Source organism: Schistocerca nitens, chromosome 9 (assembly GCF_023898315.1).
Source record: "Schistocerca nitens isolate TAMUIC-IGC-003100 chromosome 9, iqSchNite1.1, whole genome shotgun sequence".
NCBI classification, from domain to species: Eukaryota; Metazoa; Arthropoda; class Insecta; order Orthoptera; family Acrididae; genus Schistocerca; species Schistocerca nitens.
The window spans coordinates 340,129,108-340,149,401 of record NC_064622.1 but is presented as its reverse complement, the minus strand read 5'-3'; the positions used below and the strand labels follow the sequence as shown (position 1 = coordinate 340,149,401).

The 20,294-nt window shown below is 39.7% G+C and overlaps 1 protein-coding gene across 1 annotated transcript in view; it reads left to right on the top strand.

Annotated features, from left to right (window-relative positions):
- LOC126203593 (SH3 domain-containing protein Dlish) overlaps nt 1-20,294 on the top strand; it is a 76,907-nt gene that overhangs the window by 21,026 nt on the left and 35,587 nt on the right. The window contains exon 2 of the mRNA XM_049937954.1: nt 3,492-3,682. Coding sequence (XP_049793911.1) covers nt 3,492-3,682 — 191 coding nt within the window. The remainder of the gene's footprint in view (nt 1-3,491; nt 3,683-20,294) is intronic.

Sequence of the window (20,294 nt, the reverse complement as noted above, 5' to 3'; positions counted from 1 at the left end):
GGGAAAAGGGGGACAGACACAAAACCAGGAAAATTGAAACAAAGATGTCACAAGCAGTTACAATAAATCCATGCTGCTTAATTGCTTTGTCTGTGATCGTAGCACCTTTGCCAATCCCACCACTGTGGATGTATGGGTGGTTGCATGTGTGTTCACTATTGGGCACAAAAATGTGGTGGACTGAGATGCAGACTGCTACAGAGTGGAGGGGAAGAGCGGTTCTTCTAGTGGTCAGGATGGCGATGGCTCTTTCACCTAGGCGTTGTGGGTTCTTTTGATGGTTTGGTAGAAGGAGTGACGTTGTGTGAAGCTGCAGACAAACACATAGTCAACATAAACATTTATTTATTAATCTACTAAACTTGAATAGTCGTGTAGGTGCACTCTTGTCTCCAACACGGTTTGGCATGGCCTTGTTTCCACTCGGCATTATGTTCTTGGCAGCTGGCCAGCAGTGCTTCACACACAGCTAGGATGCAAGCTGCTTATGTGAGAAAGTGCTCACTAGGTGGCAATGCCTTTGACACTAAGTGCGACTTTGCTGCGGACACATGGTGGCCATTGGAGTCTTCTAACAGTGCAGTTGCTCATGGCACAGAGCTAAGCCCAGTAGCACTGCTCAGCTGATCAATCTTCTGAGACTGGCTAGATGGGCAGCTTTATACATGCTTAGGCAAGTCTTGTGACATAGGTCATTACGTGGCCTGTCAGGTGCAATCAGAAGTCTTCAAATGCCTGTTATTACTCCAGCAAGGGATGGATGGAGCTGCTGGCACAGTGTAAGTTCTGAGCTTGTGATTGCAAGCATTCAGACTTCAACATTGAGCCCATCATTGGCACGCACTATTGCACTCTTCCCTTCTTGGAGTAATGTAGTGTCGGTCAGGAGCGCAGTAAGTGCTGCAGGGGGAAGAGAGAACCGTTCTTCTGATTGTCAGGATGTGGGGCATTGTGGATTCAAAAAGTTGGCAAGTACTATGGTTGTACCTCGGAGATAAAGGTGGCTGCAGCAACACAGACAACATAAACTCTTTAGTACTGCAACAAGCTAATTACTGTTGCATGCCATCAATGGCATGGCCCAGTGTCGTCCCATGGCCTCTGCATTCCAAGGGTGTTGCCAGGCATTGATCTCTCAGCCCAGAGTATTGATCTAGCGGCCCACGAGTGACAAGAAGCAGTGTCACGAGGATGGTAATAGCTTCTGTCCCAATAGTGCCAAGGCCTTGTATGGTGAGCAAATCTTGGCATCGCTGTGTGATATGTGGCAGCCTTATGTTGATTGTTGCACTACTGACCGAGTGGTTGCGTACTGCCCAGTTTAAACAAGTGCCTGGTGCTGGCAGTTGTCCAGCGTCTCATTGATTAGGCAGGCATTGGTTTGACTCTATTCCCATCAAGCGGTGGCCTGCAGCTGGGAGAATGTTGGTGGCCTCGCTGTAGATGTCTCTACTTCCATATAGACTGTTGTGGTTCAGTATCAGATTTGTATGAAGGCAAATGCAACAACATAGAACTCTGACCAAATTGTTTAGGCCAGAGGTTTAGAAATGCTAGGAAGATTTGTGACAGAGACTGGCTAACCTAATTAAAATGCATTCACCTACTTACAGTGTGTTCCAGGAGGAAGGATCAATATTCAGGGATATGACAGCAACAATCATTCGAAGCAAAAAGTATCTTGTAAACGTTGACTCTAAAGTGCATACCATATGGGCTACGAGCACTTGTTCAGTAGAAAAGATGTGTTTCGCAGTAGCGAAGATGATGTAGTGCTTGTGGCTCTTATGGTATACATTTTAGAGCCGATGTTCACAAGATTTGTTTGCTTCAAATGGTCATTCTTGTCGTATCCCTGCGCATATTAACCATTCCTTCTGGGTCACCCTGTATACCAACTTTTTTCAACATTTCCACTCTGTAAACCCCAATTACCTACATAAAACACTGTTTTGTTTTAACAAAGCTATGATTTAGTGCATGGGGTTATTCTCTACGATAACTAGATCATGTTTCCTTAAAGATAAGATCAGGAAATACACTAGTGTTCACAAACCCATAAAAATGGCTATAACAAAACTCAAAACATTGTTTAACAGGCCATGAAGGCCCAACAGTACTGACTGGCCGCCATGTCACCCTCAGCCCGCAGGCGTCACTGGATGCGGATATGGAGGGGCATGTGGTCAGCACACCACTCTCCTGGCTGTATGTCGGTTTATGAGACAGGGGCTGCCACTTCCCAATCAAGTAGCTCCTCATAAGAGCTGTGTGCAGCCCGCTAGCTAACAGCGCTCGGGAGATTGGGTGGTCGCCCATTCAAGTACTAGCCCAGCCTGACAGTGCATAACTTCAGTGATCTAACGGGAACCAGTGTTACCACTGAGGCAAGGCCGTTGGCTGATTACATGATGCGGCAATTTAAAACCAAAATCACAGTAACTGGCAAAGGGCTATGAGTATAGAATATCTTCCCACTGTATGAAATAGGTCTTTTAACATAAAGTGAGATATTAACCATCCTATTTGAGGCGCACACAGCACTGTGTTATGGTGTTTTGCATGATCCTGCAGTTTAACTGTTTCTTGAATTGTATGGTGGTTGTTACATTTGTATGAGAGTTGTTTGACCATGTACTTCCTTCATTGATCTTCTGGACTTTGTCACCAAAGCTGTAATATCTCCTTTAAACCCAGAAAACTGTTATCTTATTTACACCATATTTTAAGAATAAACTTTCCAAATAATTTGCAGCTGAACATGTGATATATTTATTGTACTTTAAATACATGAACAATTCACATTAGTCTGATGTATTCATGTTTCTGCAAACAAGTTAATTATCCAACTCAAAAGGCCCTTACACTTCAGTTTCACAATTATTCAGTTGCTGATTTAACAATTCTTAGGAAGGCTCACATTTTCATGGCAGGAATGCGATTCATGGAATGCTCATTGCTACTTCCAAGCAGATATTGGATGTATCGCATACACATGATATACGTTTGAGGGAAAATGGTTTACTGGCTAGTTTAGTATGCATAATGTGAGTAAAATAGAAAAGATTAATGCTCATCGGTAACAGAAGCTGCTGCCCAATCACTCAAGTAGAAGGAGAGGAAGCAGTGAGCAATTGCTTCTGGGGGAGAGGGAGGAGGGGAGGGGGATATGTTGTTTAGGTGCTAAATAAAGAAAGGAAAGAATAATTGGAAAGGTTGAGAGGCAAGATTTCACTCTCAACATACTGCACCAAAGAACAATTGTTCTACTGTACTCATGAATGACATACACACATTTGCACTCAGCATTAACTCTTTTTCTGATTACTATCCAAAGAAACAGGTTTTTGAATTAGCTGCTGTTCCAAACATTACTACCATTTAGAGGGACTAATACCTGTATCTGTATGTGCTTTTATACACTTTTCTATTTTTTGATCCTGTATCATAGAAAGTTTTCATGGAAGAAAATTTCTCTGTCACCTGAGCAGCATCAGGAGATGCGGACAAGGACTTGGTTCGTACTCCCGGAATGGGCCGCATCACAGGAAGTGCCTCGATCGAGACTTTGGTTCGAGTTGGAATCGAAAAGGAGAATGGCCTGGCTCCAGATAGCAAGATGGTTGTGCTTCACGACTTCACACCCTGTGTCGATGATGAGTTAGAAGTGAAGAGAGGACAGGTCTGTTTGTGAATCTATATTTTACCTTTCCTAAAAATCTTGCCCCTTGTTTTAACTATTTTTAGCAGACCAAGACCCACGTCATAATTGTAACCTTCAGGTGACAGGTTCGTAGCTACACACATTGCACAAGTGTGGAGCAGCAAACCACTGTTGTATAGGAAAAAATAAGCGACAAAACAATGCTGTTACCAAGGATGTTAATACAAGTGGAAAATATATCCAGATCAAGAACAAAGAATTAAAAGTATTTTAAAATAATGACGAGTTTGCACTTAGTCCAAATATAGTATGTTAAATAACAGAGAAAGACGATGGAATAAGAATACACTTGTTAAACAATTGAGAGAACTGTTGTTAGAATTTCAATTTGGCGGTTTGTGTTTTTGATAGTTCTTAGTTATTTCAAGTGAATACTAGCTGGAATCCTGATGTGAAACAGTAAATAATTTGTTAATTCATTTGTAGTAGATCTACAAAAGTATCCCGTTATTAATTACCTCATGACATGAGATACACAGTTCGATCCACAAATGACGGCAGATCGCCCAGCTCAAAACATGGACTGGGATTGCATTGTTTGCTGTTCCAAGCGAAAGTTTCGGTACATGCATACATGCGCTTTGCGCTTGGTGAAAGCATGTAGTCGGCAAATTACGTCTCTCACTTGCTTGTGTAGGATTCGTCGTTTCCTCTCATCATTAGCCATGATAAATCACAAAAAAAAGAGTAAAACTTCAGTAAATAACTCACTGTGATCACATTTAATGCTAGTGTTGACTGCAACATTCGCAGCAGAGCACCCAGAAAACCACTGAACACTCATTGGCTGTCAGGAAATTTGCAATGTAGATATCGAGAAAGCATCAGACAACATCTGTCATGACAGCCTTACGTACAAACTCATAAATTATGCTGCCTAGAACATTCAATGTGGACCATTGATCTGTTTGTTAGATGTCAGTTTTTCATAGGTAACAGAGCATTACCTGCGATTGTGGCAGGAATTCCACAAGGTTCAGTCTTAGGTGAAGTCCTATACACCATCTACCTCAACAACATAGCCAAGCAAGTCAGTGGTGAAGTAATCCTATATGCTGATGACACTGTCATCTACAAGAGCAGCACCAACCTTTTCTTTATTCACCATAAATTACAGGACTAGTTAGGCAAAATCGCACAATGGTTTAGTGTTTGAGAGGTGAAAATAAACTCTACCAAGTGCCAGGCTATTTATTTTACAACTACAGTTAAGCTTCTCGAATGGTAAGATACTACAGATGGATGAGACGTGTTGTGGTGTGACTCAGTCACATACCTGGACCTTGAAATAGACAGATGCCATACTTACGGTCATCCTGTATGGCTTGAAATTATGGTATACGGTGCCAGGCACCACCCTCCTAAGCCTTCAAGAGCAAAACTTTCTGGATTCCCTCAGGTGCTGGCAGATATTCCAGACACACATATCTGAGACTTACTGAACCAGCCATCTATTTACACTCTCATTAAAGATAAATCAATAAAATAAAAAAAAAACATATCTAAAAATCATCTTGAGCTTCTCATAAATGCCCAAAATTAACACTTTTGCGCCGCTTTAGCGAGTAATGACACACACAAACACCAAATACAAACATTTAGATTACACACACATGCAAACGTCTCCAGTCCACATTTTCTGGACCCTTAAGTGCATTCTGAAGTCAGATGGGCGCAGCCCAGTGGTACTCCTGCACATTGCCTCATTGGCACAGAACAAGTTAAAACTCGGCCACCATCGTTTGTGATTCCAACAATAACAAAAAGAATAAAGAACATCATCCTATACATCCTTGATTCCTCCTTTAATGTATAATGGTGGCTAAAATACATCATTTGTTTTCAAAAAATACAAAAATCTGTAGCATTGCTAATTGCTTAATTTGTAATGGTATTTATGCACAAATTTATACTATGAGTGAATTGTATTTATAATAGGTGATGCTTGTTTCATATTTGATGCTGATCTTATTTATCATTTGCAACAAAAATATTTTCATGGAATTCATGCGTACTACTCATGGGGCATTTTTTTTCTATATATATTTTATATATTTATATGGTGGGATACAGGTGTACACTTTAACTTAATCAAATTCAGAAATAAAATTTCATTAATTTGCTTGCAGCTAGTGATTTTCAGGTGTTCTGTTAAGTTTCCTGACAATTGTCTAATAAATTGAAGTCAACATTACATGTACCTGTATGTGCCCTATGTGTACACATGTATGTTTGTTTCTAACAGGTATGGATTAAAATAAGAGATTCTTAGGTGTGTGTGTGTGTGTGTGTGTGTGTGTGTGTGTGCGTGTGGTGTTGAATATATATATCCAATCAAATAAAAAATTAACAAATGCTCTTAATAGATAATTTTACTCTTTTTTTTTTCATTCTGTTGTCACGTTGTGGATTGCTGAATTTGAGGATTTTTAGGTATGTCTGGTTGGATGATCTGCTGTCCTCGATTTTGAAAATATGGAGATTTGGCCTATTTAGATGGATTGGCGGTCATTGGACGTCAGCTGGTAATTGCCTGTTTTATTGAATTTCTTGATTTTTGTTTCCTTCAGCATTTCTTTTTCCCATGCACTGGCAGTTTTATGCATTTATTGAACTTCCGCTTTTTCAGTTACATTTCCTGAATAGAGGACCTACTTCATTACTAACATCAGTGTGCAGATATGCACTCATGCCTTTCTTGCTTTGTGTTTTATTTTTTCTGTGTCCTTCTGATAATTTCTTTTGCACTCGTTGGGTTTGTGAGTTGTTTTAAGCTATCTTTGTGCACTGAGTGAGTGTTTGCGTTTGATTTCGTTTGTATTACTCTTTTCGGTTTGCTTGTGTTGTGTCCTTTCACAGTTTGTGTTTGTTATTGTGTGCAATGCTTCAAGCTTGTGTGCCTAATTCAATCTGCTTGATGGAGTGTAAATCAGTACACACAGAAAGCCTTAAAAAGAGAGGTTGACTATTGTGAATGTAACAGAAATGCATGTTTTGTTTTGGAATCCTTTCTAAGAGAAATTTTGTATTGTTTGAGTCTTATCAAGATATACACTCAAGTAGCTTCCATTGTTTTTCTAGACTAGTGAAAGTGCATAACTGATTTCTTTGAGAAGTAGGCCTAAATATATTACATTTTCTCGTAGTAATTAATTTCTGCAGTAGACCTATGTAGACAGCTAAATTCCTTGATCTGAAAATGGCAGCTTTTTTGTATTCAGGAGCAATGTGATTCACATCCCTGTTAGCCATACTAATGTAGCTCTCAGTTTTGTTTCCCTAAATTATTTAAGATAACCATATGATTCTGTCTACAAGACACTACTAATTTCCATCCCCATCCTCGTCTGACATGAACTAATGTGACATTCCCAATGCTGTTTCTAAGATGTTAAATCTGTCCATCCTCCAGTCATTCCTCCCTTCCTTAGAGATTACTGCTGAGTGAATTTTCTCTTGATGTACATTGCCAAATGTTGTCTTTGTTTCTATTCATCAGTAAGTCGGCAGTTGATGAAGGGATCGCTAACATTGGTGTGTTTTATTTTCCCAGTCTTCTCAATTTCTGTAAGTTGTTGTGATTTCATTATTTGAACATTAAAGCAGCAATTATTCAATTTATTCTAATTGATGCTGTGAATGGTAATAGTTACAGAAGATTTGGTAATAGGAAACCTTCATCATAACACTAATATCTATTGTATTTTTGAAAAAGTGGTGTTATCATTTGAGCAAGAGGAATAATGGTAGAGCAGGAGAGTTGATATGACTGTAACTGCATATTTTTAGAAAGAGAAGTGTTTCATTTAGACTGTGGGAAATGAGGAGGGGTGAGAGGATGGACAGAATGGAATGCACTACAGACATGTACATGATAGTAGTGTTCTGATAGAAAATGGGCTATGAACTGTTTATTAAAACTCAAAAGGCCTTTCATTGCTGCTTGGGCAGGTTGTTCCAGAGAGAGATTCTGGATACATAAAACAATTTTGAGAAAGTTGCTCTGTTGTGGACTGGTACAGGTTGCATTTTATTTTCTTGGGTGTGAATATATCTACTATGCCATTCTTGTAGAGGCAGTGAAGTTGAAGATATTGAGCTGAACCATTTAAGTGGGGTAGATAGTAGATAGGGCCAAGTGAGTGATAGTGTGTACTCTCATTTGCAGTTGTACTGAAGATGGTGGGCTAAGTTTCACATGAATGACTATTTTTAGATGGGTTGAATTTCTATCCTGTAATGTGCACATGCTGTAAAAAAGGCAAACAGGTTTGTGTTACATAGTGATGCTGTCCTTGGGCACCTTAATGGTGTACTTGGATATAACTGTAGGTAATTAGCATATTAGTACGACCCATTTGCCTGTAGGTTTATGAGAAGAGTGATTTGTTTTCAGATAGCTTATCACTGTCTGTCTTGTTGAGGTGTGTCGGTATGTTTCTCTGGTATTGTATTAGGAGCATTGTGTGCAAAAGAAGTCATCCATTCGTTCATTCATATGTATGCAGTCTGCTGCAAAACTACAGACCGACTGTGATAGCAGGCAGTTGCATACCTGTAATATCATTTCTGTGTTCATCATATTGTGCTGGTGTCACATTCCTTGCGATTTCAAGTTAATCCTGTTGTCTTTAGCTCACATCTTGTAGATTCAGTTCACTTCACTAGCCTTACAACCTAAATAATGTAACTGGACAAAAAAAAAAAAAAAAAAAAAAATCTATTCAGCAAGCAGTGGCAGGACACAAACATGTAAAGGTTAAGGCAATTTGCAAGCTTGAGAAGCCAGTGGCTCCTTCTTCTGGCAGAAGGGTTGAAAGGGAAGGAAGAGGGATGGAGGAAATGGCCTGGTAAGTTTTTGGAAATGGAGAGAGTCTGCGAAAGTCAACCTGAACCTTGGATCAGGGGAGACTCACCAGATGGGATGAGAAGTGAAGATTGATTGTTGGGGAGTGCACCAAATGAGACTTGAAATCCTGAGTACTTAAAGATGTTAAAAGATGTAAGATAGGGTGATAAATGCAATGGAAATTATTGACAAAACATTGTATAAGAGTTAATAAGAGCAGAATGCTAAGCGCATTGTATGTGGTAGAGGTGGGGGCAGGGAAAAAGAGAGACAGGTAAGAAAATGAACAATGTGGAGGAAAGAATAATTCTGAGAAGAAATGCTGAAACCAAAGAAATTAACATAAATTAAAGTTAGGTGGATAGCAAGAACTCCTGCAGAGTTTTGAGAAACTGGTGTCTGGGAGAATCGAGATGGCACTTGTGGTGGAACAGGCACCGAGGTCACGACTGTCGTGTTGTAGAACATGCTCTGCAGCAGGATATTGTGTGTTGCCCACCATACCAAGGATAACTTTTCCGTGCCCACTCCGCCTCCACAGTATCCTGGTCAGACCCTATGCTGCTTCTGCACCCTTTTCACTACCCTGTGGCTCCTACTTCTTTGACTGTATCCACAGTAAGACTTGTCCTATACACCGTCCTATCATCACCCATACCAGCCGTGTAACTGGCAAAACATGTACTGTCAAAGGGAGAGCCACCTATGAAATGATGTATGTTGTCTACCAGCTGTTATGCAAACACAGTTTGGCCTTTTACATTGGTGTGACTATCACCAAGTTATCAGTTCAGATGAATGGACATAGACAGAGGAGGTATACTGGCAACACACAATATCCTGTTGGAGAGCATTCTCTAAAACATGAGACGTGACCTTGGTGCCTGTTTTACCTCATGGGCCATCTGGATTCTTCTCCTTGTTATTGCTACCATCCTGGCCTTAATTTATTTTAATTTCTTCAGTCTCGGCATTTCTTCTCAGCAACTATTCCTGTCTCAGTATCTTTTATTTTCTGATTTTCTCTCTCTCTCTCTCTCTCTCTCTCTCTCTCTCTCTCTCTCTCTCTTTCCCTTTCCCTGCCTCCATCACCTTCAGTGCACTTAACTTTCCATTAGCACTTAACTTTCCATTAGCACTTAACTTTCCATTAGCACTTAACTTTCCATTAGCACTTAACTTTCCATTAGCACTTAACTTTCCATTAGCACTTAACTTTCCATTAGCACTTAACTTTCCATTATTATTAATTCATACAAGCTGTTTCATCTGTAAGCTCTCTTGCTCAGTACCCTATCTTCCACCTTTCAGGTTTTCAAATCTCATCTGGTACAGGTCCCAACAGTCAGTCGTTCCTTCCCATTTTGTGTCCGAAGTATCCCTGACCAAAGGTTTTGATTGACTTTCCTGAACTCTTCCCCTTTGCCAGTCCTTTTCCTTCATCTCTCTTCCTTCCCCTTCAATCCTTCATTATATACTGAATTTCTTCCAATTCTTGACAGAATATTGATAGACTTAATTTCGATAACGTCTCTCTCTCTCTCTCTCTCTCTCTCTCTCTCCCTCTCTCCCTCTCTCCCTCTCTCCCTCTCCCTCCCTCCCTCTCCCCCTTTTTTTTCCTTCTAGTAGTAACTGGATGAACCTACACATGTTGTTTAGATATTAAAGGGAACCCTTTTGGTTTTGCACATGTCCTGCTTATTTCCTTCCCACACATGCTTCATACAGACAGTGTCACCAATATGTGATAAATCCCTTTCATTATTAATGTTTTTGCCATTGAGTAGTTTTGTAGTCAGATTATCTATCCTGCATGTTCATTCTTGTTATTTACAGTATTCAACCTCCTTGCCTCCAGTAGTTTCCTGTTCTCAGTAACTTCCCCCTTTTGCAGGTTTACTCATTGTTTGTGTAGTTGATACAGTAATTCTCTCAAACTGATCTCATAGATCTTACATTTAAATGGTACATACAGTCTTCTTCTTTATGTTCTATCTGCTTACAGAATGTTGAAAACCATAATGGGATATTGTTCTCTATTCTGGGCTAATCCAATCAATGTGCCAATACTGGGAATTTTGGGCCGCTCCCCTCTTCAAGATTCTGCAGCCATAAAACCCTTCTCTGACCAAGTCAACATTTTCCTTTTACAATGAGTTGCTTATAGCTTAAAAAAAAAATTGAAACCAAATGTGATAACTTTCTTGTGTCTGATAGTAGTTATGATAAAAACAATTTTTCAGCACAGTAAAGGACCTTGTCTTTGGTTATACAGCCTACTCATGGGATCTTTAGCAAATAATGATCATGTGGAATGCAGCTCACTATGTTCACTCAGAGGGCAGTAGATATTGGCATCTAAGTGTTCTGTTTTTCTTCAGTTGCAGGTGGTGCTCAGTACCATTTTGCAAGAATGTTAATGAACAAAATGCAGGTGTGGGGAATATCAGATTAGCTTCATGAATGGATTGAAGAGTTTATAGTAAACGATACAGCGTATTGTTCATAACAGAGAGAAATCTGCAGACGTTACAGTATCATTACTATTAACAATATATGTAAATGTTGTAGCGGATAAAATATTTGCGAGTATACGTTTGGAGCACTTTTTAAGTGCAATGATCACAAACAACTAATCAAAGGTAAGGGAGATGTCAGAAGATTCATTGGAAGAAATCTCAGTAAGTGTAGTTGACCCAAGGAGGTAGCTTACAAAACCCTCATTCGACCAGTACTTCAATGTTGCTCATCAGTCTGGGTCTTGTACCACATAGGATTGATAGAGGACGGGGGAAGATCCAAAGAAGGGCAGTGCATTTAGTCACAGCTTCACATAGTGAATGTGAAAGCTTCACAGAGATGCTCATCCAGCTCCTGTGGCACACCCTACAGAGGATTGTTGTGCATCACAGTTTGGTTTATTGTTGACTGAGAGCTTATGATTGTAGCAGAATCAACCAATACACTATTTCCTCTTACTTAGCTATCTTGAAAAGACCATGAACCTAAAATTAGTTTCTAGTTCATGTGGAGGCTTACCAACAATCTTCTTCCTGCAGACTGTTTGCAAGTGGAACGGAAAAGGGTGGAAGTAAAGTTGGTATTCACAGTTCCCTCCTCCATGCACCATACTGTGAAATATAGTCTTCTTAAAGCCTCTTGATGAAAGATGTTTTAACTGTCTAAATTTCTATTGCATTCAACAGTGCTGGTAACATATTGAATTTTACAGTTCGATGGATGGTTGACTGTAGCTCGTGATTATGTGTAGGGATGTTTCAGTCTTTGCCATAGAATATTGATTCCAGTACTTTCTTTTCATTGTGATTACATTTTTCTGTTAGCTTGAATCATGGGTGTTTGGTTTTACTGATTATCCCAAGTACATTCCCATCCAAATTGATAACCAAGTTGTGTATTCTCTTCTTGCTAATAACCATTATTTTTCAGAATGAGTCTCACTTTATAGTGGTGCATGCACAGGTTTGAAACTTCGTGGAAAGCTGAGACTATGTTAGAGAGAACTTAAACCCAGAATTCTGCCTTCTGCAAGCAATGTATTTATCAGCTGAGCTATCCAGGCATGGATCATATTCACCCACATGACTTGATGTCATTACTGTCAAAACCTGTGAGTTTAAACTGATTAATAAGTATTTGGTACTTAACATTGTTAAATGGCTTTCCATAATGTACAAAGCAGGCAAGACATCTGCTGGCTGGTCCAGAAATTTTTGTATTTAGTCCTGTGTAAAGAACTGAAGTTTTTCTTCTTTAGGGCTAGCAGCATGATATATTTCTGATAAAGACATGAGTATTAGAATAGATGCACCAAATAGCTGCTTTATAATAACTAATCTTTATTCACAATATTGTAGGAGTGGAACTGTCAGACTATTGTCACTGTAAGTAACATTTTATTTTCAACATACTTACATCATTTACCATCTTATTAAAATAGTTATGTTAAAAAAGTCAGTTCACTAGTGACGTAATATGGATGTCTTATCAGTCTAGATGTACTTGGCAATGGCGATAAAGGCTGAAACAGTCTGTCATGAATAAACAGCTATTGGATGTATCTATCTCCACTATATTGTGAGAAGCAACTATCCTCCTTGTAGTATTGTTGAAGCTAGTTTGATATTATGATCTTCTACTTCTTCAGTATTACCAGAACTTGGTTTATGTGGGTAGTTTGTTTGCCTTAACTGAGCTCTGTTAACCGAGCTTATTTTTCAGAGGGCTTCCTTTCAGAAACCACATTTTAAATTCTGAGTATTCTTTTTACATCCATTAAAAATCCACTGTAATTTTGTCATGAGCTTTTTTTATTTTTTTAATTTTTTATTTATTTATTTACAGTATATCTTTCTGCCATAAATGTTGGTTTTCTTGCAGCCTGATCCCAGCTTTTGGATTTAGTACTCCACCTCTGATAGTCGAATGATATTTCAGGAAATATTGTTCAATTAAATTTCAAGCTCAACTATATATATTTTTTTAAAGATACACACTTAAAGGTAATTCATTTGGTCTGTGTTTGGCTCCTCTTAGAGATGCAGAATATATACCACTGCCTCTGCCTAACGCACAAAAGTGAACCCTCAGTCTCAGATCCAATGATAACTACATACGTGATTCTTTCAGTAAATTTGAATCTGCCATTTGCACGACTATGATACTGCATTCATGCATCAGACTTTATCTGGAGTATTTGATGGATGTCTTGCACATGAAGACAGTTTGTTGTTAATGTACCAGTGATATGATGCTTTTTTTTTTTGCCTGAAGGTTATATGACATTTATTTACCTTCTAGATTAAATAGGAGTCATTGGAAAAGAAACATCTACCCAAAGCTTTCTGGATTTTGCGACAGTTTTCTAGTAGCAATACTTCACAGCAGATAACATTGTTTTCTGTTAACAGTCTGAACAATTGGTAACATCTGCTAATAAAATTACTTGTAGATCAGTAACAGAGATCCTCTTGTGACATCTCTCCTAATGTGGATCGGAATAATAGGATGGGTGATAGTCAAGGGAGGGATGTGGACTGTATGTAATGATAGTGCATGCCCTACAGATCAGGAAACGTTCAATGTAACGGCAAAGGGAAAGAGTCCTGAAGAATATATTGTTGTGTGATCAGATGCATAGTATTGTTTACTTTAACTTTTCAGTATATGTTGACCATAGATATTCCTTTGTGATGACTGACGCATATACAATAAAATCTGTTGTTGGATATCTGAGCTCAATGTACAAAACCAAAACTTAGATTTAAACTTCTTTTGAGAAGAACAAATATTTGAAAATGTATGGGATCTCCAAAAATTGTTGCTCTCTCTACGGATGTAGTGTTATTTATTGAGTTCGAAAGAGGATAAATGGTTTAATGAGTGTATCTTTTTATCTCTTAGTAATTTAGTGTGTTTTCTGGGTATTACTTTCTTGAGATAGGATTTTTAAAAACATAAGAATCACACTATGACTTGAAAATCTTGTTTAATTTAACTGATAACACATTATTATGAATGTTGACTGAAATGGTCTGTTAAAGCTTGGCGTTTATGAATTATACAAAGCCTGATTACTGTGTTTCAAATAAATGTCTGATTGTTATGCTTATGGTTGTTATGCTGGGGGAATGTATGGGAGGGTATTACACTTTCTTTGAAAACTAAACAAAAGGTGGCTCAATTAACAGCTTTTTACATTATGTTTGGTTTTGGCATGACTTCATACATTGTGTGTGTTCCTCATGGTTATTATATCTTGACTTCTGTTAATAATTTAGAACAGTCACTCTAGTTTAACAGGGTTGCCACAAGTTGTGGAAATCAGGTAATATCAGGGAATTTCAAACATGTCAGGGAAATGAGGGAAATATCAGGGAAATTTGAAAAAATAACACTGGAAACATCTCGTTTTTGTCTTAGTAGATGAAATGGTTTGTTTACTGAGATGTCATGCATCGTCACTGGCTGGGCACAACTGAGTATTTGCCCTGCTTCCCGACTGCCTCATTCTTACTGCTTTTCCCCTTCCTACCATTCCCCTCAGCTTGCAGTCAGTGCTGCCACCACTTCTTGCCACTAGCCCAGCAGCTGCCGATGACAGGCAGGGAGCCGGCCGGTGTGGCCGTGCGGTTCTAAGCGCTTCAGTTTGGAACCGAGTGACCACTACGGTCGCAGGTTCGAATCCTGCCTCGGGCATGGATGTGTGTGATGTCCTTAGGTTAGTTAGGTTTAAGTAGTTCTAAGTTCTAGGGGACTGATGACCTCAGAAGTTAAGTCCCATAGTGCTCAGAGCCTTTTGAACAGGCAGGGAGGTGTGAGGAGTGTTTTGTTTGCATCTGATTCTGAGAGACTGTAGACGCAGCAACTGGAGATGGCGGTCATGTGTGCGTAGGTTGTGTCTGAGTGATTATGTGAAACTGTGTGCGCTCTCGTTTTCTGACAAAGGCTATGGCCGAAAATTTAGTTGTGAGAGTGTGATTGTCTTTTCTGCGTGCCTGCCTGCGTCTCAGTGATCTTCTTCATGTTGAGTTGCCACCTATCCTCATTTTTATTGATTCTGAGAGTATTCGCTTAAGTTATCTGTTATTTAGATTGATCACTTTGGCCTCATTTCATCAACATGGTGTCTGTGACACATGAACAGCTGGCCTCACAAGTGGACTTCCATGGTAGTCCAGAACTGCAGGTCATTTCTGTGAGTATCTCTGACGGATTGGGCCTGCCATCATTTCCCACTGATGTGCAGGCCATGGCCATTGGATGTAGTGTCACCGATCTGTCCGCAGGCTGGGTCTGTGTGTGGCATAATCTGCAGTGGATTTTCGTCGTGGACCAAGGACTGTGTTGCTCCCCGGCAGGCCAGAGGCCACAGGTGACTGTCTCACTGCTAGTACATTGTACAGTTGGCATTTGATAGACATTTTATTTATTTTAGTTCATTTTGGGACTTTGGGTCTAGATATTAGAAAGTACGGACAATAAGTAGAAGATCATGTGGCATTAATGGTTGGGAGATCTCATCCAGGGAAGTTCGACTGCCAGGTTGCAAGTCATCATTCAGGTGACACCACATTGGGCGACTTGGGTGTTGGTGTTTATGAAATGGTGATGAGGTCAACACAACACCCAGTCCACGAGCGAATAAAATCTCCAACCTGGCCGGGAATCGAACCCAGACCCTCTGCATGGTAGGCAAACATGTGACCACTCAGCTAAACAGGGGGACACACAATACTACTAAAATAAGACAGAACAGAGATGGTAATAACTAAAAATAACAAACAAATTAGAACCAACATTTTATTGGCGGTCACCTGTAGTGTTGCTTTACACAGCTCTTCCCCTCCTTATACACTTCTTTCAAGACGCCTATTTTCTCTCAAGTTATTTCTGAAATCAGTGAAGGTATTTTAAATCTATCTGGCAACTCCAAGGAAATGCATATTTTTGTCACCAAATGAGTTTCATTTTATTGAAATAAAATAACATCAGTGATGTTAATGAAACACACATACCACTTGGCTTGCTTTCTTCATCTAAATACAGTTCATTACAAAAAGATGTTGATGTGTACACTTAAGAATTTTGCTCACACATTTAGAAGTACAAAAGACCTTGCATTTTTTTGTCAACTTATGTCTTGTTGACTCTGTAGATCTCAAAATTTGTCAGGGAAAAATCCTAAAACTTGTCTGGAAATCAGGGAAATATCAGGGAATTTCTCTTGGCAGAACTTGTGGCAATCCAGTTTAATCTGTTGCTGTAGTTCTGTCCGTACCAGGTTCATCTACATTTACATCGATACTACACAAGCCACTGTATGGTCTGTGGCGGAGGGTACCCTGTACCACTATTAGTCATTTCCTCTCCAGTTCCACTTGTAAATGGAACAAGGGAAAAATGACTGTCAATATGCCTCTGTATGAGCCCTAATTTCTCATACCTTATCTTTGTGGTCCTTACACGCAATGTATGTTGGCGACAGTAGAATTGTTTGGCAGTCAACTTCAAATGCTGGTTCTCTAAATTTTCTCAGTAGAGTTTCTCGACAAGAAAGTCGCCTTCTCTCCAGGGATTCCCATTTGGGGTTCCCAAAGCACTTCTCTAATACTTCCGTGTTGTTCATATCTACTGGTAACTGAATTGCTTTGATGTTATCCTTCAATCCAACCTTGTACAGATCCCAAACACCTGAGAAGTACACAAGAATATTTCATACCAGTGTCCTACAGGCAGTCCCCTTTACAGATCAATCACTCTTTGCTAAAACTCTCCCAATAAACTGAAGTCGACCACAGTTCTCACATGCTTCTTACATTTCATATTATTTTGCAATGCTACACCCAGATATTTAAACGACTTGACTGTGTTAAGCAGGATGCAGTGCCCCGTTGTATCTTCTCTAAAACTTAGAGCCAAGGACACTAGCAATACTGTATCCAAACATGACAGGTTTGAAACTTCCTGGCAGATTAAAACTGTGTGCCCGACCGAGACTCGAACTCGGGACCTTTGCCTTTCGCGGGCAAGTGCTCTACCAACTGAGCTACCGAAGCACGACTCACGTCCGGTACTCACAGCTTTACTTCTGCCAGTACCTCGTCTCCTACCTTCCAAACTTTACAGAAGCTCTCCTGCGAACCTTGCAGAACTAGCACTCCTGAAAGAAAGGATATTGCGGAGACATGGCTTAGCCACAGCCTACGGGATGTTTCCAGAATGAGATTTTCACTCTGCAGCGGAGTGTGCGCTGATATGAAACTTCCTGGCAGATTAAAACTGTGTGCCTGACCGAGACTCGAACTCGGGACCTTTGCCTTTCGCGGGCAAGTGCTTGCCCGCGAAAGGCAAAGGTCCCGAGTTCGAGTCTCGGTCGGGCACACAGTTTTAATCTGCCAGGAAGTTTCATATCAGCGCACACTCCACTGCAGAGTGAAAATCTCATTCTGGATGACAGGTTTGATCTTCCTACTCATTTGGATTAACTTATATTTTTCCACATTTAGAGCTCTGCCGTTCATCACACCAATCGGAAATTTTGCATCATGCTACAGTCACCCAGCAATGACACCTTCCTATACACTGCAGCGTCATCAGCAAAGAACTGCAGATTGCTGCCTACCCTGTCTGCCAAATCATTTATGTAACTAAAGGACAACAATGGTCCTGTCACACTTCCATGTGGCACTCCTGACGATACTCTTGTCTCTGATTAACATTTGTTGATGAGGACTACATACTGGGTTCTGGTACTTAAGAAGTCTTCAAGCCATTCATTTATCTGTGAACCTATTCTAGATGCTCGTACCTTCATTAACAGCCTGTAATGGGGTATCATGTTGAATACTTTCCAGAGATCTAGAAATACGGAATCTGCCTGTTGTCCTTCATCCATAGTTGATAGTATATCATGTGAGGAAAAGGCAAGCTGAATTTTTCTAAAGTTTTCTAAAACCACACCGATTTGTAGACGTAAGCTTCTCAGTCTCAAGAAAGTTTAATACATTTGAAATGAGAATATGTTCAAGGATTCTGCAGCAAACCGAAGTTAGGGACATTGGTCTGTAATTTTGTGGGTCCATTCTTTTACCCTTCTTATATACTGGAATCATCTGCATTTTTCTCCATTCACTTGGGACTTTGCGCTGAGCGAGAGATTCACAATAACTGCAGGCTAGATAAGGGCCAATGCTGTAGAATACTCATTGTAAAACTGAATGGGGATTCCATCCATACCTGGGATTTCTTTGCTTTCAAATCTTTCAGTTGTCTCTCTAAGCCAGGGTTTCCTGTTACTATGCTGCCCAGGGCGTATACACTCCAGGACAACCAGGAAATCTGGGTAAAACTCGGGAATTTTTGTATCTGGGAAAAAACCGGGAACCTTTTAGAATTCTGGGAATTTTTCATTATTTTGTTCTTCAGTTAAATGTTTGTAACTTTGATTGGTAAGAACTAATAGTCTAACAAAGAATTTTACTGTATCCTGCTACTGCAGAATAATACATCAGCAACAAAATGTAAATGAGAGAATAAAACCAAAATAAAATTTAAGTTGCAAAGGAAATGCATCATTGTCAACAATGGACGGCCGGGGTGGCCGAGCGGTTCCAGGCGCTACAGTACGGAACCACACGACCGCTGCGGTCGCAGGTTCGAATCCTGCCTTGGGCATGGATGTTTGTGATGTCCTTAGGTTAGTTAGGTTTGAGTAGTTCTAGGTTCTAGGGGACTGATGACCTCAGAAGTTAAGTCTCATAGTGCTCAGAGCCATTTGCACCATTTTTTGTCAACAATAAAACACAGTGCACACACAAGCGCCTGCCAAAAGCAAAATGTGTCAAAGGCTTCAGGAGAAAGGCAATGGAATAGTTCATAACAGCAAACTGCTTCCTATGAGCATGAGGTCACAACTGTTAAGTTCGTTTGAGCAGTCGCCTGCAGGCTCATGTGCATGTGCAAGTCAGTTATGCATGACCAGTACTTTTTCCCTTATCTGGTTACTCGAGGTGTGGCTGCAACAGTAGCAAGTGCTGCACACAAATATTTTTCTGGCGTACCGAAGCTGCCAGAGTGGCGCATGCACAGAGCAGTCTGGATTGTAGTGGGGAGGGGGATAGTGACCTGTGTATGCATTTAGTGATTTTGCTATTTCCTCTTTGTTTACATATCACAAATGAAAACAAAATGGATTGCTGTGTCCGGGAGGTATCAAGTGAATTAAATTACATTCATATAATTACAGGAAGCTAAAATATGTTATTACAGATGTGTTTAAATTATTAGACTAAACGATTATTTTTGATATTATTAAATTTTCTGGTGTAAAAATAGGAGAGAAAAGTGTAATAATTGATTTTTTAAGTGGTTTGATTGATGCCACGAAATATTGCTTTCAAGCCACTCACAGATCACTGAATTTTTCACAGTTGGTAACATTTGTCATTTTCCCTCCAAATCATGTTAGTGTTGGTTGTCAGTTTACATGCTTTGAAACTGTGTTTACAGTAATGTTTTATGTTTCTGTGGTGTACTTCAACTTGTTATTTATTCTATCACTTCTTGCTGCTTTAACAAGACATTATATAGCTTGTGAACTTGCATGTTTTTAGCTATAGGAATAAATCGTAGAGTTTCCAAAGAAAGTGAGTTATGGAGAAGACAAAAGATGTTTCACCTCAGAAAGTTTCGGCTGTGGTAGCACTTCCTGCTGAAAATTGTTATACACAGCAAGAAATTGCTGACAGAATGAGAATATCACAGAAAACTGTCAGCAGAATCAAACTTTCAGTGCAGAAAGGTGGTGAATACAAGTCAAACAGGAAAGGAAAATGGAGGTGTAAAAGAAAAATGAGTCCTAGAACAATGAGAAGACTTACAAACATGGCAACAGAGAACCGTAAATTTACTTCTATAGACATGAGCCATCAGTGGAAAGGTTTGGGTGTTGAAGTTTCACCTGTTACATTGAGGAGGGGGTGTTTGAATGTGGTTTAAAGGCATGCCGACCAAGGAAAAATCAGAAAATCACACCTGCCAGGAAAGCCAAAAGATTGCAGTGGGCTAAACAATTTCAGGAGTGGACAAGTGAGGACTGGGCTAAGGTATGTACAATGATATGATAAATTAAGTGGGTCTGATCTCTAAAGTTAGGAGTTTTGGCTTGAAATTGTGATGTTTTATTGATACTGAAGAAAT